This window comes from Diplotaxodon limnothrissa, linkage group LG7 (genome assembly GCF_057381915.1).
Source record: "Diplotaxodon limnothrissa isolate DT_005_m linkage group LG7, D_limnothrissa_male_GT1.1, whole genome shotgun sequence".
Taxonomy (NCBI): domain Eukaryota; kingdom Metazoa; phylum Chordata; class Actinopteri; order Cichliformes; family Cichlidae; genus Diplotaxodon; species Diplotaxodon limnothrissa.
The window spans coordinates 67,764,012-67,783,472 of record NC_140602.1 but is presented as its reverse complement, the minus strand read 5'-3'; the positions used below and the strand labels follow the sequence as shown (position 1 = coordinate 67,783,472).

General features: G+C 38.7%; 3 protein-coding genes across 8 annotated transcripts; all 3 read left to right on the top strand.

Annotated features, from left to right (window-relative positions):
- The first annotated feature begins 41 nt into the window (after nt 1–41).
- On the top strand, nt 42–9,390 carry LOC146629670 (troponin I, fast skeletal muscle-like). 4 transcript variants are annotated; one of them, XM_085360182.1, is made up of 8 exons: nt 42–2,944; nt 4,692–4,724; nt 4,856–4,895; nt 5,022–5,150; nt 5,236–5,325; nt 5,440–5,613; nt 5,696–8,207; nt 9,354–9,390. In XM_085360182.1, exons 2-7 carry the CDS (start codon nt 4,717–4,719, stop codon nt 5,771–5,773), a joined length of 519 nt encoding a protein of 172 aa, XP_085216308.1. In that variant the 5' UTR covers nt 42–2,944; nt 4,692–4,716; the 3' UTR covers nt 5,774–8,207; nt 9,354–9,390. The 4 variants fall into 4 exon arrangements, with proteins under 4 accessions (XP_085216308.1, XP_085216306.1, XP_085216307.1 ...); XM_085360180.1 differs by having other exon boundaries at nt 5,696–8,211; XM_085360181.1 differs by having other exon boundaries at nt 4,681–4,724; nt 5,696–8,211.
- On the top strand, nt 8,149–13,170 carry LOC146629669 (troponin I, fast skeletal muscle-like). Of its 3 annotated transcripts, none has more exons than XM_085360187.1 (7): nt 8,149–8,211; nt 9,354–9,386; nt 10,300–10,339; nt 10,424–10,552; nt 11,003–11,092; nt 11,736–11,909; nt 12,780–13,170. In XM_085360187.1, exons 2-7 carry the CDS (start codon nt 9,379–9,381, stop codon nt 12,852–12,854), a joined length of 516 nt encoding a protein of 171 aa, XP_085216313.1. In that variant the 5' UTR covers nt 8,149–8,211; nt 9,354–9,378; the 3' UTR covers nt 12,855–13,170. The 3 variants fall into 3 exon arrangements, with proteins under 3 accessions (XP_085216313.1, XP_085216315.1, XP_085216314.1); XM_085360189.1 differs by having other exon boundaries at nt 8,164–8,207; XM_085360188.1 differs by lacking the exon at nt 8,149–8,211 and adding an exon at nt 8,231–9,275.
- A 1,327-nt stretch (nt 13,171–14,497) lies between these two features.
- LOC146629668 (troponin I, fast skeletal muscle-like) lies at nt 14,498–18,321 on the top strand. The gene is made up of 7 exons (XM_085360184.1): nt 14,498–14,584; nt 15,555–15,587; nt 15,769–15,805; nt 15,910–16,038; nt 16,653–16,742; nt 16,830–17,003; nt 17,957–18,321. The coding sequence occupies exons 2-7, from the start codon at nt 15,580–15,582 to the stop codon at nt 18,032–18,034; spliced, it is 516 nt and encodes a 171-aa protein (XP_085216310.1). The 5' UTR covers nt 14,498–14,584; nt 15,555–15,579; the 3' UTR covers nt 18,035–18,321.
- The last annotated feature ends 1,140 nt before the right edge of the window (nt 18,322–19,461 follow it).

The window sequence follows — 19,461 nt, the reverse complement described above, 5'->3', positions numbered from 1 at the left end:
TATAACTTTATAAATTTCAAAGGGTAAAAGCTGCTTAAACTTTTTTCATTAGTGTAACTTCCTGTTTCCATCTGTACTGATGTTCACTTTTAGCACCTTCCTGCTCCTAGACTTTTTGTAATAAATGTATTTAATTTCCTACCCCTGCTGTCGTTGGATGTTTTGTCTTTGACTCAGTGATGCACAACACTGCAAACTGAGTGCACAGCGCACTGTTTTCAAACTTTACAGTGCTGAGCTCGTCTTTCTATGTTTTTGTCCATGATTAAAGCAAATGTTGATTTGGAACAGAAACCACAGTACATTTTTTTCTGCAATGACGACATGCTGAAGTGAAGTTGTACATAAAAAAGCGTAAAAATTGAAAACAAAAACTTGCAGCTGATTGTTAACGAGTTCTGTTTGAAGGTGCTCTTTGTAGTGCTGTGCATGTCAGTGAGGGACAAGACACAATATCCATGTTTTTCCTACGGCATCATTAGTGTAGCAGTGATGTCGACTTGCAATTGGAAAAGCCATTTATCACTATATAGAAGGGGTTATAGTGTGTTCAGGGAGCTGTGAAAAGTGAATGTAATCTTTTCCTTTTTAATTCACACTTCACAGTATTTAGAAAATACAGGCCCCTCCCCCTTATAGACTGTATATAAAGCTGGACAGTGAATCTACGCTGGGTGGATTAGGGCCCTTCTATGTTCAAAGGAGTAACCTAGAATCCCACACTTTGCAATACGGAATTGATTTTATCAGACCACAGTTGCATTGTTAAAAACAGAATGCTACAGTTTCTGATGTACAAAAGCAAAAATGTCTGTGTTAGCAGGAAAGCTAACATTTACCAGAAGCAAGACAACTCCAGGATTGAGAAGCAGTTTCTCAATGAATCAGATAAACTGACCTGACAGTTGTCTCCTGATGTTGGGTAGATTCCCATTAAGCCAGACAGCCTTCAGTAGGTAAATGTGATATACTTCCAGTTAACCAAACTTTAAACTGAAGAAGGCTTGTGACAATATAATGATTTTATATTTTTATGGCAAGAAAGTACATCTTTATTGCCATAAGAAATGACAGGCAGTGCTATCTGTGGTCTAGTAAGACTGATGCATCTTTGCAAAGTTTGGTTATTTGATAAGAAAACTTTTATTTTTGTAAAGTTTTTTTTTCTTTTAACAGAGACATTTTTCCTTAAATCAGATCCTTTCTTCTCAAAATTACAATGTTGGGCCTAATACACTATCACCACTATCTCACACTGTGTAGAACTGTGGTCTAACCACGACAGTCTGGCTATGTTGGAAACTTGCTCTACACTTATCATTTATTAGATAAAACCTCTGCGTGACCATTTTTAGTTACAGTCTACAAAAACTGACAAAATGACAACATAACAAGAATGAACAAGAAATGAGTTCTGGAATTGAAAAATTAAAATTCATAATTTTTGTTATACATCTGAACATTACACTATAGAACTGCATACATACTGCATATACATACTGCATTTACAATACAGCTTCCCTTTTGTATATATATAGCAGAATGTAGTTGTATGTGGTCATGTGAAAGATCTCTACACTTTTTAAAAATACTTGTTCATGTAGAGTGTTTATTCTTAATTATTACTATATATATATCTATATATAGATATATATATAGATATTGAGATTTTTCTCAGATCTCTAGTAACATGATGAAGAACAGATAATACACACCTCTGACCACACGGGGTCAGCAGAGGATTTCCTGCACTGGACTTCTTTAAAGTTTTCTATCTGCAGTCCTCTGCAAACGCCATCAACTCATGAAAATGTATCCAGTCAAAATGTTTCAAAAGTAAAATTAGGATTTTCAGTCTATCAAAGCAGATCTGGGAGGACTGATCCATGACTTCTGAAACTCTTGAGTTTGGCTTTGATTTTTGACGATGATGCTAACTGACTGAACAGGATGGGTAACGTCCTGCTGTTTTTTAAGACGTTTTTTGTTTTTGTTTTTACTAAAAATTTTGGATTTTTGTGTTGATTACAAAACCACATTCAAATGGACATTTTCAGGTGAGTCACAGTTTTTATCATATTTGTCTTTCTTTGCCTTATATGTGAAAATGTTCACTGTTTCTATTTATTGCCGTTTTTAAAATTTCTATCTCTTTTTTCTTTTCAGTTGCTGCCAATGTAACGTGAGTATTTTAACAATGTCTGCATCCAGAAGTTCATACCACAGCAGCAGATACTGTGGATCACGGAAGTTCTGATTGTATTTTAAAGCATGTTTCTGCACAAATCTCTGAATTATTAAGGCAACGCACTCCTAATGACAAAGGGTGTATGTGCAGTTTAAGTGCATTCTTTCGTTTTGTAGATAATTGCAAAAAACCTCCAGAATCTCTGATCTATCCAACATTTACATCACAAGAAACTGCTTAAACACAGTGAAGGTTGAAGACAGACTCTATTTCAAATATTTAATGCTTTAATCTGATGCCCAAAATAAATGTTTTTTTTTTTTTAATTTATCTCTTTGCATCCCCTCGGTTTTGATTTCTTGACGTTGTCACAGCTGGTTTTGCTGATTTATGAATGCCCTAAACTAGAAATGATCCCAAACTTTAAGTCATATTAAGTATGATTTAAGTCTCATCATTTCCTTATCTCCCTGTGCATAGTGCCTCATGTCCAGCTGTCAGCCTGACCTGTCCCAAGGAGGACTGCTGACCGCCTTGGATTGATTATTTATGAGGTGACTGGTCAAAGGATGAAGGCATTTCAGGAGCTGATTGGCCTGGTCGGTCTCAGGGCTTCTCATGGCCATAAAAGTTGAAACCAAACCCCCGTCCAAGCGCATATATACCCCACAGAGTTAGCTTTTTAATCAGTGACTCCCTCACTGCGTCCCAGCCCTTCAGCCAGTCTCTGCCGGCCTCCTCATCATCACTTTGTAGGTGAGAAACTCTTTTACTTAATGCTTAAAGTGAAGCTGATCCTCACAGGAAATACAATTTAGTGAGTCTGGTGCAGATTAATCTCAACAGGTTAAAAAACCTTCAATATATAAATCTTGAATGAATGTATTCAATAAGAAAATTATTATGTACAGAATTACTGAATTTTTCAATCATAACTGAGTAAAGTTTTCATATTTTTTGGATGTTTCCTGTTTATATATTATGGTTTTACCATCTTGCTCCCTTACATTATGTGCATAAAACTATAAAATCTACATAAAACTACTGTAAGATTAAAAAAACAAACTAGATTTCCATATTTATAAATAAACAAGAAACTGATTTATTGTTTCAAAAATGAGTTTTCCAAACTGGTTAAATGACATTTCTATCTCGTTTTCACACTGAACATCACAATTAAGCTCCTTCTTATTTTTTTAAATTATTAACATGGTATTAAAACTCGTGATTAATGCACATATAGTTTTATTCAACTGCATTAGAATCTGTAAATAAATCGACTCAAACAGTTATCAGCCTGCAGGGTCAAAGAACTGAAAAATCAGATGGTTCCAGCACATCCACCTGAGCTCTCCTGAAAGGCAAAAGGAAAGAGAAAATGTCGCTGCACCGAGATAATGAGCGATTGTCTCTGCCAGTAAAATAATTAGTAAAATGTGAAAGTGAATGAACTACACGTGTAAAAGCCTGCAGCAGTCTGATTCAGGTGTTGTCCTAAAGTTAATCAGCTGGGATCAAATGACAGAAAATATAAATTAAATCATTTTTTTAACAGTTTGATAATTTTCACATCTCAATGTCGTCCCCTTGGATTGCATTACTCTCCGACATGTGATGGTTGACCTTTGACACTGAGCCAGGATTAGCAGTGGCCCAGCTGGCACAAGATTCACCCTGAAGTTTCTATTCTTAAATGACCAAAAATGCACAAACCTCCTGTGGAGGCTGTCGGGGGAAGTTTCCAGAGGGAGACATCAAAAAAAGAGCAGAACAAAACTGAACTTTAAGAGTATTTGTGATGTACTTATTGATTTTAACACATATTTCTACACCAAGTTGCATTTTAATAGCAAATCTAAATTTATAAAAGCGTGGCTTGTATGTCATTATCCAGATAACAGAGTCCTGTGAAAAAACATCCCACGATTCAGCCTGTAAAACCATCTTTGGTAACTGACAGGCACCCAAACCTCAGCTCACTCTCTAGGCAGTTTACTTTTTTGGGAATAGTGTTGTTTTTCGTTCACATTCATTTTGTTCTCTTTATTCTTTTTAAATCTACTTTATGGAGTTTGTAGTGCAGTAAAAATAAAGACGAGATGTGTGTGCAAAGATGAGGTCAGAGGTGACGTGATATTTGGATTCAAACTATAATTGGAATAGATTTCGAATTCCCATATTTCCTTATATTCCTAATGCTGTCAGTACAAACAAAGGCAGCAGGAAACGTAGTTTTAAACAGCTCTATATTGGATTATTATCACGTTGATCTTCAGATCAGTATTGACCTTGAAGAAGAGTTTAGAGGTCATATGTGGTGTGACATTTAAGATTTTTATATATTATGGTACACACCACACGTTTCAGTTGCCCATGGTTAACACATGACCTCTTTGGTGGAGGTAATAAATTAATTGAATTTACTGAATGTAATCTTTTGTTACTTACATTGTCTCAAATCTTTGCTTTCATTTTCTTCTTCATTTTTTCAGATTATTACCAGAGTCAGAAACCTGAAGGAAGCCACAATGTCTGAGTGAGTATGTTTATTCTGTGTAAAACACTTTGAAAGAGCCAATCAGGATATCACATTCATCATTTTGTGAAGAGTTTACATCAGAATACTCGAATGTTGTTTTAAATATGTCGCGTCTTTATGAATTAAAGGGGAAAGAAGATGACGTCAAGCCGCAGGCATCATCTCAAGGTGAGACTCTGTTAAGATTATCAGCGCTGCATCTACGTGGCCCCAAAAGTAAATGAAGCAGCATCAAGAACAACAGTACAACACACAGCAGTAATAATGTGGAATCTCTTTGTCGTCCTCTTTCAGAGTTTAATGCTGCAAATCGCTGCCAACTTGCTCGAGCAGGAAGCTGCTGAAATCATCGTCACCAAAGAAGCTTACCTTGCAGAGAACTGTGCCGCCCTCGACCTGAGCAGAGACCAGGCAGCTCTGATGGTAAGAACGTCAACCTCACTCTTACATGATGGGCTGTTTATATGACAACAACTGCATCTGTTTTTTTTCTTTTAATTCTCGACAGGACTTCTGCAAAAAGCTGCATCAGGCCATTGATAAGATTGATGAGGAGAGATACGACACCCAGGTCAAAGTGGAAAAGGCCGACAAAGAGGTGGAGGATTGTGTGCATCTGTCCTCCTTTTAGCAGATTGTGTGCTGCAGTATACTGCGTGGGTCTGTGTTTATCTGCTCTGTTCAGCCTTTGAGCTTCTCCTTTTGACTTCAGATCACTGAACTGAAGATGAAGGTCATCGAGCTGGCCGGAGTGAAGAAACCAGCCTTGAAGAAAGTGCGTATGAGTGCCGACGCCATGCTTAAAGCTCTTCTGGGCTCCAAACACACGGTAAACATGGACCTCAGGGCCAACCTGAAGCAGGTCAAGAAGGAGGTGAAGGAGGAGGTGAGTGTTTGCAGGCTGATTGTTTAAGAGAGCTAAAAACAGTTAACTGTTGCTGATGGTGGGCTGTGTTTGTGTCCTGCAGTCTGCTGAGGTGGTGGGCGACTGGCGCAAGAACATTGAGGACAAGGCTGACAGGAAGAAGATGTTTGAGACCTCTTAAAGACTTTCTCATCCAACTTTTGTTTTGCTCATTCTGGGATGTTACAGCTCTTCTTCACTGTTGCCTCTGATGTGCAATTAAATGTTCTTTTTGGAATAAGGCAATGCTGTGAAGCTGCACTTTTTTCAAGGCGGTCTTTTTTTATTTTAACGGCTAATTTAAGTTGGGCTAATTTATACGGGCTGTTGTATATTCACTTACTCCTGAGTTCAATCAGGTTCAATCAGAAATCTAAAGCAGGAGAAGCTTCTTTCCAGGTGTAAGATGACTTTAACATAACTTACATTTCCAAATAGGCAGTTAGAAACTGAGATGTGTTGTGCTGATGTTGAACCACCAGATGTCAGTAGAGAGCCCTTTCGTCCTTTATTTGCTGGCTCCGTTTTCTTCTTTTACATCTTCTCTTTTTAGTTTGAGTCCTAGAAGACTCAGCTATCTGACTCAAGACTCAACTTTTTTTTCGTCATACCTGGAAGTTATTGATCAATTGTTTGTAATCAAATCATATTTGATCACCAATAAAGCTGCAGCCACACAGAGTTCTACAAATGGTGAGTGCTGTTACTCTTTTGACCTTCATCACTCTTTGTTTAATCACTGCATTCAATTTGTCTTCATTCCTTACAATATTCACAGTTTTTATGTTAAATAACTCGTATAAATTAAGTAGGGATTTCTCAACATAGTTTATCGGGTATGTTTAGATGTTTAGATATCTTTCCATTTGTGAATGTCATGGCTGAGAGGGGAACAGCTAACAACGGTTGTGTTAAACATCAGAAATTGATTTTTTCTAAACTTTCAAGTGTTTCTCTTTTGATTTAAAGTTCTAAGGAAGAATGCAGTCAATCAGACTGTTTTCAGCTTCTATTAACAATAAATCAACAATAATAACAATAAGTCATCGTTAATGCATTCAGTGATAGAAACAGAACATAAAGACCAGAAACAAAACGATGATTGGTCAAGTTACATTCCCTGTCTTACTTTCACTTTCCTGATTCCCTCTCATAGGCAGCGACCTGGTGTGATGAATTTCAAACTTAATGTGCATTTTAAAAAAACCCTCAAATACTAATATTTGGATAGTCAAAACAAAATCGAACATTTAGTACATTCGTATTGAAATATTAGTGCTTATTAATGTGCTTATTATAGGTAGTAGCACAGTGTAGTACATCAGTATTATACTGGTGTTGCATCTATATGTGGTAAACATAAATATCAAACCATCAAACATTATTTCACTGTTAGGATAATAATATGGCTTATATAATTCTTTTTTTTATTTGTAATGTAATCCACCAAAAACTGAAGGAAGGAAATTTTCTTTCGATTTCCGTCTGTAAGCAAAGAGGAAAAAGCCAAAATGATGCCAAATTAGTTGTTTTGCTTCATTTATACATTTTAACTTACATTTACACGTTAATTTGTTTCATTTAAATATTAGATTTTTATTTATGACTTTTTAAAAATTTTACAAAATATATGTCCAAATTTCAAAATGACCATCAGCATTATGGCTTCAAGCACATAAAACTCATCAGTATTAAACTGTCTTCTTAAGTCAGACTTTGTTTGATGCCATTTTGTCAGATTTAGTTTTGTTGTAGTTTTTCTGTTTTTGATTGCTCTGTATTTGGCACACTGACTCTACCAAGGGTGTGGAACAAAATCCACGGCCCCCTTTGCTCAAAGAGCTGATTTTAAGTTGTACTGGCTGTCAGTTTTTATGGTTTGATTTTGTGTTTAGCCTCTTAACGTTCACCACGTCACCGGTGGCCCATCGAGGGTGATGGTTCTTTTTGTTGCAACAATCCCACAGTTTATAGGGACATTTGCTGAAATTACAGGATGTTACCTTTGACATACAGTTGTACTTTCATTTCGGCATTAACATTTTAAAAAGGGGTGAATTTAATTCACCCTCCCTCTCCCCCTCACCCCTACACTTAACCCTTAACCTTAACCCTGGACAGGACATCAGTGATGTCATGTGCGTGAAGAGTAACTTGGTGCTGAAGCCTCATTTTAACGACAGCTGAACTTGATTGTGTCTAACAGCTTCAAATGCTGTTCTCAGAGCTCAGTGGGAATCAGTGAGATTGAATTACGTCAGCCACTCCGTTTGACTGTTGTGTGACAATTGCTTCGTCCCTCCGCTGGCCTCTGCGGGTGGGAACCTGATAGCGTCTGTCCAGCCTCCCGTCCAGCCTCTCATCCAGGGAGGCGACTTCCTCCAGTAGAAATTTATGAGGTTCCTCGTGGTATTTCTGGAGCCTGATGACCCATTGGTCTGAAGTAGCTCTGCTACCATAAAAAGGGCTGGCTTTCCTGCTGAGCCAGCACTTTATAGCCTATATACTCTGTTTAATCTTTACTCTTTGAGACTTAGCTGTGTCTCCCTCCCTGTTCTTCTTCCTCGTCTTGCTTAGTAGGTGAGAATTTCTCCTATAGCTTCACTCACTGTCAGGGAACAATACAGGGAGGGCTGCTCAAGAGGTGGGGGGTCCGGGCATTCTGGAGAGGCTTTTTAAGCACGAAGGACTAATTTTTTTGTTTTTAAAGATGTTGCTGCAGCTGTGACCTCTGACCTCTGATGTTGTGTTTAGAGAGAGAGAGAAGGAGCAGTTAGCTGGAGCTGACACTTACGATGGCTATTCAGACAGCGGACGATACTGGACATGCAGACGGGTTAAATGTGGATTTTGGTGTTGCAGAGCTTTTATTGATGTTTGCTTTGCAGCTTGCACGCTGTTGACGAAACTGTCAAGATTTGAGGCTTGAAGCAATGTTCGAAGATGCGTTTGTTTTACCACTTTAGCTTAAATCTGCACACAGAGTTGGTTGGAGTTTTTGGATATTATAGACCTGCCATTCCTCAAATCATTTAGAGATCACATCAAATCCAGATAGATCATATAGATCATACCATCATGAAAAAAATTGAGAAAATGGTTTTATTTAGAGGTGAAGAAGAGTCGTTTCCTGCACGTTCTGCTGACCAAGTTTAAGGAATGTGTGTTTTTCTATAATCAGTCCTAAATGATTTGAGTCTTTCTATGCATCTTTGAGCTAAATTAGTGACTCTTAGCTCACAGGACTCAGTTTGTGTCTTTTAGGTTGGGCTGTGGGATTTGTATTTTGATGATGGATGCAGACTTTATTTTTAAAAAAGCCTCATTCTCCAGATGGTGACCTGGGCACACACTTTGGTGCCTGGCATGGCTGCAGGATGTTGAAATCTGTTAGCTGCTCTCACTGTGCACTCGCTGCCACACTCGGTTCATCTGCCAGTGACATTTAGTGCTCAGATCGTTGGCTCGCTCCAACAACTTAAATTCCAGGCAGAAATGTCTTCAGAGGGGACAACTGTCGAGCGCTCCTGGGTGCCTGACCCCTCCTGTCCAAAATTAGCTGGTTTGTGGCAGTGTGATTTTCCATGATAGTAAAGCGCATCGTGTTTCTCGCTGGAGGTCAAAGGGCACCCAATCAATAACAGGTGTGAGTCAGGCAGAGTCAAGGTTCTGTTACTTTTCACTCCTCGCATTTGACTAACGAGTGTTTTCTGTCTCTGCAGGGTGTGAAGATCACAAACAGCCAAAATGACTGAGTGAGTACAATTTTACTTTTTTCATTTTCTCCTTATTTGCTTGCCTTCCACCTTTTTTCCAAGCCTTCTTCTGTGTTTTTCCTCCTTCTCCTTCCTCTTCTTCTTTACCTCCTTTTGTCTCTCCCCCATCTTCTTCTTCTTTTCTTACTCCTGCTTCTGGTTCACCTTCTTTAAGATGATTGCACATGAAGCACTTATCAGTGGGAGTGAGAGGTGCTGACAGGTGGATTTGTATTGTCAGGTTTGCTGTGTGGCAGACGGGTTTAGGACCAAAACACAGAACTCCACAGACAAAATGTAAACTCCAAAAGCAGCTTTATTGCAGAACCTCAGAAATTAGCCACGAAACACACGAGGCACACAGCTTAAGGGAGAACATGACAAAAGGGAAGGGACGACTGAGACAATAAATACACACAGAGGATAACGAGGGAACAAGCCAACTGAACATGACACACACAGGACAAGGGACTATCAAAATAAAACAGGAACTACCTAACAGTGAGACCTGGACAAAGACATATGAGCTTGACACAGAAACACAAGCAAAGCGGAAAAAACGAGGGACAAATAAACCAGTCTGAAACCAAGAAATGCTGCAGTACCACCAGAACATGTGAAACCAGAACACAAACAGCTCTAAGACAAACTCTAGGTCAGCTGCTCGCACTTGGAACTGAAACCAGCACCGAATAATGTGACAAAGATGATCACAATTAAAAGCTAAAGAAAACTCAAAACAAACCCCCAACCCTGGGTCAGCGATCCATGACATCTATAGCTTCGCGCAGAAGCAGATTTTGTAGACATAGAAAGGTGTTGCGTAAAATAAGGAACTGAATTACCAAAATGCAGAAAAATTACAGTCGGTCATTTCAGCTCTGAAGGTAATTTTCTAATCTCTGTCTCACAGGGGAAAGAAAATGACGTCCAGCCGCAGGCATCATCTGAAGGTGAGGCTTAAACCTTTTGTTTTCTAAAACCTTTGAATTTTTGGAGGCTCTCTCTTCACTTTGCATGTTTTCGTCTTCCTGCAGAGTTTGATGCTGCACATCGCCGCCAAATGGCTCGAGCAGGAGAAGACAGACATCGCAGCAGCGAAGGAGGCCTACTTGGCTGAGAACTGCCCACCTTCTGACCTCAGCGGAGACCTGGCTGCCCTTACGGTTAGAACGAAACTGTGTCATATGCTTACACTTTCTTATGACCACAAGAAAACATCGGGGCGTTTTCCTCATTGTAGTGGAGCAGGTTGCAAAAAGTTGAGTTTAGGACATCAGAGGAAGGTGAAACATTTGTGTTATGAGCTGGTTAAATCTTACATTCCATTACATGTCCGTGATTAAAAAGCTATGAATATTTTCTAAGCAGTTATGTGACCTTATTTTACATTTAGCTGAAATTCATAATTTTCAAAATAAAAGTATTTTAATGCAATGTACTGATGCCAACCATTTATTTCTTACAAATTCATGTTTTAGCTAGAAACCACATCTATGAGGTAAAAGAGAAATAAACATGAAATATATATAAAATAGAGGAATTCAGATAAATACCTCCAAAGTGAACATCCATGCTGACTGCTAATGAAAAGCGTTCGTTCTGCACTTTAAAAGGACACCTGCAAGAAGCTCCACGCCGCCATTGACAAGATCGACGAGTCGAGATACGACACCGAGATCAAAGTGCAGAAAGCCGACAAAGAGGTGAGAGTTTGAGCGAGATTATGGAAAACTCACTTTACTTTTAGATGTTTTTAATCTTAATGTCATCGTGTGTGCATGCTTTATTTCCAGATCTAGTTCCTTTGATCGTTCTCGACTGGGTAGGTGTAGATTTCAGTGCTAAATATCAGAATCAGAGGCTCTAACACTACTGAGTGACGACTGTGTCGACAGCCAGCAGGTCTTTTTTAATCAAAAAGTATGAATTGGAACTATTATAATGCATGTTGAGAGGCAGCTGGATAAGTATGAAAGAGCTGGAAGGAAAAAGGAGGCGTAGGTTTGATATGAGGGCATTTTTGATTTTCATAAAAGTCTGAAACTCAGTTAACTGTGTGCTGCTGGAACATGTTTCATGTGTTTAAAATGGTTTTTATATTCCTAGCTGCTAAATCAGTTCAGGACTGTAGGGGGCAGACGTCTGTCCCAGTTTTCATAGGTGATAGTTACAACCAGGACAGGTTGGCAGGCCATCACAGAGAGACACACAACCATTCACACTCACGTGAACGGTTCACAGCAGCTTAGAAACCTGGATGTCTTTGGAGTGTGGGAGGAAGCCGGAGTACCTGCGGATCTGACTGGCTGCTTTTCCAGCTTTTAACGAACGATTCTCGACCTCCAGATTGAGGATCTGAAGCTGAAGGTGATTGAGCTGGCCGGTGTGAAGAAGCCTGCCCTGAAGAAAGTGCGCATGTCTGCAGACGCCATGCTGCATGCTCTGCTGGGCTCCAAACACAAGGTGACCATGGACCTGAGGGCCAACCTGAAGCAGGTCAAGAAGGAGGTGAAAGAGGAGGTGAGACACGAGGCTTTCACAGCAAGGAAATCGGCTTGTTTCATCATCACTGTGTCCTACTGCAACAACTTCAGGATTCAGTTTAACTCACTGGACCGAATTCATCGAAAGAAACAGAGCGTAGCCACGTGTTAGGAACTAATCTGAGGTGAACGCTGATTCAGCAGGTTTGCAGAGCTTCTCTCCGTCATTATCACGCGTCACGTTTGGCCCAGCAGCTCGATACAGTGGATCTCGAGTGATCTCATTATTTGAATAAAATAATTTAATTATTCTCTAAATTTAAATGATTTCTCTCTCTTCTCTAAAACTGTAAATCAGATTTCTGCTACACAAAATGAAATAAATAAATAAAACGACAGTTTTACAATGCACATAAAAAATGATCATCAGCAGTGAAGTTAGGCATGACATGCGAACCGTTATAGAGAGGAAAATTAAAACATAGAGGCCTAAACATTCAAATATTGTACAAGTTAGTGTTTCTCTTAAACTACATTTATTTATTTTCATTTTTATTTGTTGCACATGTTTTCATCTATGCACAGCTATCATTTGGGAGAAGACTGCATTGAGTCAGGCAAGCCTCAGGCACAAGTGTAAATGGTTATGGCTCTGTTATTATAGTTTTGGATTTTCTAATTAGTTTTATTTATTTATTTTGTTTGTTTTTTAATTTTATTTTGAAGTCAGTTTAGTTTCATTTAGTTTCCAGATCAGTTTAGTTTTTATTGTTTGAACATATTTTGCTTTTTTTCAGTTACTTCAACCAAGGAGGTTAAACGTTATAGGTTCAAGCATAAAATATAAAAAATATAAAATGTTTGGTCTCAGTTTGAGGTGTTGACGAGTTCTCCTCATTCTTTCCAGCCTGCAGACGTTGGCGACTGGCGTAAAAACATCGAGGACAAGGCCGACAGGAAGAAGATGTTCGAGAGCTCCTAAAAGCCGCCTGGATCGGCGGAGATGGTGGAGGTCGGCGGGGGCGTTTAAGACTGAGGTCTGAGTGACTGAAGGTGTCTCTGGGTCTCGTCTGGACCCTCAGGGACAAAAGTTCAGACAGTTTCTTGATGATTTTTTGGCTGTTTTTTGTCACGCTGTCACCCCTGCGCGTCAGAGAGACTGAACCAAAACAAAGTGAATTTAACTTCGTCTGCAGTTGAAACATCTGGCAGAGAAACGTCAGTTCAAAATGTACAGCTTTTCATGGAATCGTTAGCAATAAAAGTTTTGAAATAAGGATTAATTTGTTGCTACTTGTATCCACTTAGTAACAGTTTAATGCCCTTCAAATTGATTCCTTAACATTTTCACACTGACACCTTAAAGAAATTCGATTTTTGACAAATTTATTAGAAAAAAAACATTTAGAGGACCTGAGCTCGTTCTGAAAGAGGAAAACTCATTTTCAGCTGAGAGAAGAGATTCTCCGACATGACTTTTCCAGTCTGCAGCATAAAAACTATAAAACTGATAGTTAAGAGAGCAAACAATGAAACCTATATAAATGATACTTCTTTTAAAAAAGTAATTACATTTCTAAATGCACAATAACATTTACAAAAGTTCAAGCAGTTTTTGCTGTTGAACCCAAAACATCATGTTTTCAGAGAGCAAGCAAAAAAAAATCCTTTTTAGATATTTTCCACACAAAGAAGCAACGATTCAACCTTCTCGTCTTTCTAGTTTTCAAACAGTTTCTACATGTAAAGAAAAAACATCTGATTCCAAACAGTTTAAACTTTAGACTATTGAGATTATTAAAGTAAGTTCATCTTACCCTGTTGCAAGTAAAAAATCATGTTGCAGAAATGTTCACATGTTGGAAGCATTTCCATGTTTTTATTTTTAAACTATGTTAGCGTAGCTTTGTGTAATTTGTGGCTCAAAATAATCCTTCTTTAAATTAAGCTGGGCTTGGTGTAGCCCCTCATTTTAGGAACTTTCTTCTGAGTGGCTGTGAATCTCAAACAAAAGCTTTGATCAGCAGGTGGGCGGTGCTTATTTGGTCAAAGGGAGAACTTTGTGATGACCCTGTTAGGGCTAGCCAAGCTTAATGACATCATTCGGAGCCAATAATAGACACTTGTTTTGTAAACCCGGGTGTTTAGAGGAATCTGCAGCCTAAACTTTAAAACACATACACTGTCCTCGTTATTTGAAATTTTGGCCACTTTTCATAGAAAAATTCAAATTAAATAATTAAACAAAAGACATAAAACAGTAAAGAAGGAAACACATAATAATTTAACGTTGGGTTTTACAGGAAAGCTGAAGATTTCCATTTGTTGTGATGCTGCAGGGCTTAAAATGCTCCTTTTGAGTTAAAGATCAAAACATATATTAAATCTGTCCAAAGCCTTCTGAAGACATAAAACGTGTTCTATTCATTCTCCTTTAAGTTTATTCCATATACACAAACACAGCATGGAGGCATGAAGGGTTCTCACAGGGAGGGCGTTTTGCAGAGCAGGGCTGGGCCGGGTGTATTTCAGGAGCTCGCAGGCCTATTGGTCTGCCTGGGAATCCATTTCCATAAAGAGGATCTGGGCAATTTGCTGAGGCATCGCAAACCACCATATATACCTATTTCATTTTTCACTGTCTGTGGCTTTGGCAGTGTCTCCTTTTCTTCCACCAAGTGTGTCCTGTCCTCTTCTTCCTCCTCTCAATAGGTGAGAAATCTTCCTTACTTTATCTTTTTTCTTTTTCTAATATCTCCAGCATCTTTGAGCTTCTCTGAGAGCAGCATCTTCTATTTTATCAGATAGAATAAAAAGATGCTGCATGCAGCCACGTCTCAAAACGACTGTGTTTTGAAAAGACATGATTTAAAGCAGGATTACAGCTCTGACTGTTCCTCACTCAATCCAAGTGGCTTCTTTACATTTGTTGGTGACATTTGACCTTTTTCTGTCAAACCTAAATTTATATGACGTGTTCAGCTGCTCTGCCTCAGTCTTGTCAAAGACCTGATTTCAGCTGTTTTGCCTCAAATTGTTCATTGACTTTTTGGATGTGCGTACAACAGAAATATGAGCTGATCAGAAGGCCTGGAATTACAAAAATCTGATTCTGGTTTGGTAAATATTTTCTGGTTCCCTGAAAATGTTTATGTATAAAGTTAAAAACTGAACAACACTTGAATCATTAATTAATCTTATATATGTATATATACCCTGCCTAAACAAACAAACAAAAAAAGATGTCTAACCTAATCTTCTAATCAAAAAGTGACATTAATTGGTCATGAAGACATGCTATCAGAGTGCCTCAGAGACACTATGGATAGTTACTAAAGGTTAGCTACTGTCAGCTAGTTCATGATGTCATGTTAGTTAATGATATTCCACTGGAGATTTTTTCAAATTAATCCTTCACTCGATCACGTGTAAACCGCAGAGACGTGACACACGATCCCGGCCAGCCCAGTTTAGTTCAGTTGACGTCGCTGCTCTTCAGCTGTGGCCTCAGATCGCGTTACGGCACAAATATTCCCGTCTATCCATCTCCATCACAGCAGCAGAACATGCTGATCTCAGAGAACCTCACACTGATTATCTGAACATCTCTGGTGTTCAGCAGGGCTCAGAAAGACCTCAACGTTTCCTCCAGTCACTCAGTTTTATGTTTGTCTTACTGCAGGTTGTGAACCCGAAAAACCGCCAAGATGTCTGAGTAAGTGCGAAGAACATCCTGTCTGATTGATGCACACTATACCTCATTTATATATGCACCGAAATCTGCCTCCTTTTAAAGATGCTCCCTTTAAATGTTTAATATCTGGATCCAAAAAAGATGTGAATTAGAAAAATGTAACCTTTACAACTATTAATGATCACAACTTCCTCTCAAACAGGAAAAAGATGACTTCCAGCCGCAGGCATCATCTCAAGGTAAATAAGGATTATGAAAAAAAATTGAGTTCTTCTGCTGCTGAGTATGTTTGAGTGCAGACCATTAAACACGAGACTGGTTGATGATGATTTCTGTCCTGCAGAGCTTGATCCTGCAGATTGCTACGAACTGGATCGAGCAGGAGAAAAAGGACACCGAGACGGCCAAACAGGCCTACATGGCCGAGCACTGTTCTCCTCCAGACATGAGCGGAGACCAGGCCGCCCTGATGGTGAGAGAGACATCAGGGTTTATCCGAGAAAAAAGAAAGAATAAAAAAGAATAAAATGTTTCTTTTAGTAGTTCAGGAAACAATCAGCTACTATAATAGCCTATTCATTTAATTAATTAATTTATGCTGTTTATTACTGTATTTATTTCATTATGTTGTTGTTTTGAGTAGAAACATGACTGTTATTATTATTTTGGCATTTAAGTGCCACCATAATGCAGCATGGAAACTGGACACTTAAAGGATGCTAATGAAATGAGAAGCTAGCCTGAACTTTGCTGCTGTAATTCATCATAAACATAAATTACCTGAAAGTGTTAAGTGAAGCACCGAGTGACCTGCTAATATTAGCACTCCTCTGCCAGAGGAATGTACATCCTTTAGCACCTAGCTGCTTTGATCGGCATGGCTAGCAATGCGGTAACTTGCATGTCTCTTCCCGTCTTGTGTACTTTTAGAAGCAAAAGTAGTTTAAAACTTTATATGAGCTTGAAACAAATGATTTACTCACTGGTTTTGTTACTTTAACAGCACTTTTGATATAAAAAGGGAAGGCCGTATAACTCTAAAGCTGTGGGAAGATCATCTTCTGGGGTTTCTTTATGCATCAACAGGAACTCTGCAAGAAGCTTCACGCCGCCATCGACAAGATCGATGAAGAGCGGTACGATGCCGAAGCCAAGGTGCAAAAGGCTGACAAAGAGGTAATCTTCCTCTGGGAGCATAACAGGATTAGAGTGGCCTCTAAAAAGTAAAGAAGGGTAAATATAACACTTTCTTTCTGTGCATAGATTGAAGACCTGAAGATCAAAGTTGTGGACCTGATAGGAGTGAAGAAGCCTGCCCTGAAGAAAGTGCGTATGTCTGCTGACACCATGCTGCAGGCTCTGCTGGGCTCCAAACACAAGGTGACCATGGACCTGAGGGCCAACCTGAAGCAGGTCAAGAAAGAGGTCAAGGAGGAGGTGAGTTCACAGACAGAGGGTGGTTTTGTCAGGATAAATCGACATGTTTGCACTTTTAGTTCCAGCAGTGATGGATTTTTATTCTTTCTTTACATTACTGAGTTTACTGATGTGGTGCCAGTAAACCTGTTTTAATATCTATGAAGCAGCTTATCATCAATGTGATGACCTTACACTATCAGAATATTATATATAATGTTCTCCAAAGTTTTGGCATTCATGACAAAATAATTCTGACGTGCACAAAAAAATAGTTGGTGACTTGGACGTTAAAGCGTCACGCGGTTAGACGATACACCGTGGCCTTTGAATTCCAGGCTGAGATTATATTGCAGATTTCAAACATAAATCAATTTTTACACAGCCAAAAATAATATGCACACCCAGGGAAACTTGGTGGCAATCTGGAAGAGAACATTTTTGGACTTCTGATCAGAAACTAGCACTGGAGCCTTGTATCCCACACATTTGCTCACAGATGAAATTAAAAAGCATTTTTTTCTTAATTTCTCTTAAATCTGTAATTAACAACTGAATCATATTTGGTCCACAAGTTTTTGGAGGACGTTTTGGAGACTTCTGCATCTTTTGTGTGTTTTTTTTCCTGAAAAACTTGAATAAATCTCACAGTTTGTGATGCAAAGTAAAACTCATTCAGGAAATTAATTTTTTTTTTTAAAATTATTAGGAGTAGCATAATAAAGACTGCTTTTTCAAAAAAACTTAATTCCTGTCAATTATTTCATCAGTCAGTCTTTACAGTATTACAGAATTTTTCTACTTCTAGAAACATAAAGTCACATGTAAGGCATGTAAGGGCTGGTTTTCCATGTGTCAGCTGTCAAAGTGCAGAAATCAGCTGATTAAGTTCAATCACCTCTCTTTTTAATAAAACTAAGATGTCTAAATTCCCGATTTGTTTGGACTAACTCGCTGCTTCCTGTCCTCTGCAGCCTACAGAAGCGGTGGGTGACTGGCGTAAGAACATTGAGGACAAAGCTGACAGGAAGAAGATGTTCGAGGCCTCCTAAATGTTTCGCTGCTCTGCTTTGTTTTTCTGTTTACATGAACTCCATGTGTCCTATTTGTGCTGGTGGAAGAGTGCGTTTGCTTTATGTCACACAGGTCTGAAGAGCAGGTTAGCAAATCTGAGAGGCGGGGAGTTGAATTTACCTGAGGGTTGTTATTTTGCACTTTGTCGTAGTCTGGAGGGAGGGGAAGGTTCACACACCAACACCAAGTCTTCAACTCCACACAGTCGGGGAAACAATCGCACACAATGTTCATTATACACAATAAAATCACGTGTCAGAGACAATCATGCTGTTTTTGTCTTTTTTTTGCCCAACTTTCATCATCATCATATTTACAGGATCACTGTAGAGGCTGAAGTTTAAATCTTTGTCTGAATCTGTTTTAAAGCTTTTACCATGATGCCAGGAAGAAACTCTGATTCCCACCTTTATGTCTTATCTTTGTTATCCAACCTAAATGTCCTCAAATTAAAATGAATTCTTAAAACAAGCCTACTCTATACATGATCAAATAAATCTTGGTTCAAATGGTAACTAATCTGCACAATCTGATTTTTACCAAAGATTTGAGCTTTTTCTTCATAAATCTATGAAGTTTTAATTGCTATGAGGTTGTATTTTATTGTTTTTATGAAATAAGTTGTGGAATAATTCAGATTCCGTACAGTCAGAATAGGACACCTAAGTTTGGTTTTTAGATTTCTCACCAGTGCTGCTAAATGCAACCGTTGCTCTCTGTTGTGTAATTTATGAACCATTAATGCATCTATCATATTTTCATGGTGCACTGTAATTGTATGAGCACAGTTTTTTATTTAAAAAAATAATAATGGGAAGAGGTTTTGGTTTATATTAGCTGCAGTTTATTTGTTGAGTGTTTAGATTTCCAGCATCAGGTCCATCAGTACCAGCAATTTGTTTTCTGTCTTTGTCCTTGAACGTTTTGAACTTCTTCAGACATTTGTTGGATCGTTTTGAATCACCTCATTTTCTGATGTGATTCAAATCTTTTGTGAAGCTAAATTGAGGAGAAATGTTACATTTAAATAACCATAAGGGTCAAACAGTGAAAGAAAAACAGCATCAAAGATCTAGATTTCTGCATTCAGCACCAAGGCTTATAAGACAAAAGTGTGAAATATGGATTTCTAGAGCAGACCTTCTTGACAGCATTAAACACTAGCAGCACTATCTCAACCAACTGCATGAGTCTGGAATTATTTCCATTTAACAGCTGAGCCTTGTCAGTATGTAAGTGGTGGAGTTCCTTTCTTCCTCAGTGTTATTAGAGAGCAGCTGTTGTCCCAAGGAAGACCCCCATCCACCAACCTGCAAATTATGGCAACAACTGTTCCTCTAGCAACAGTCCATCTTTGTTTCATCACACAAAGGCCCAGCAGTCCATCTCTGAAGCAACCAATAAA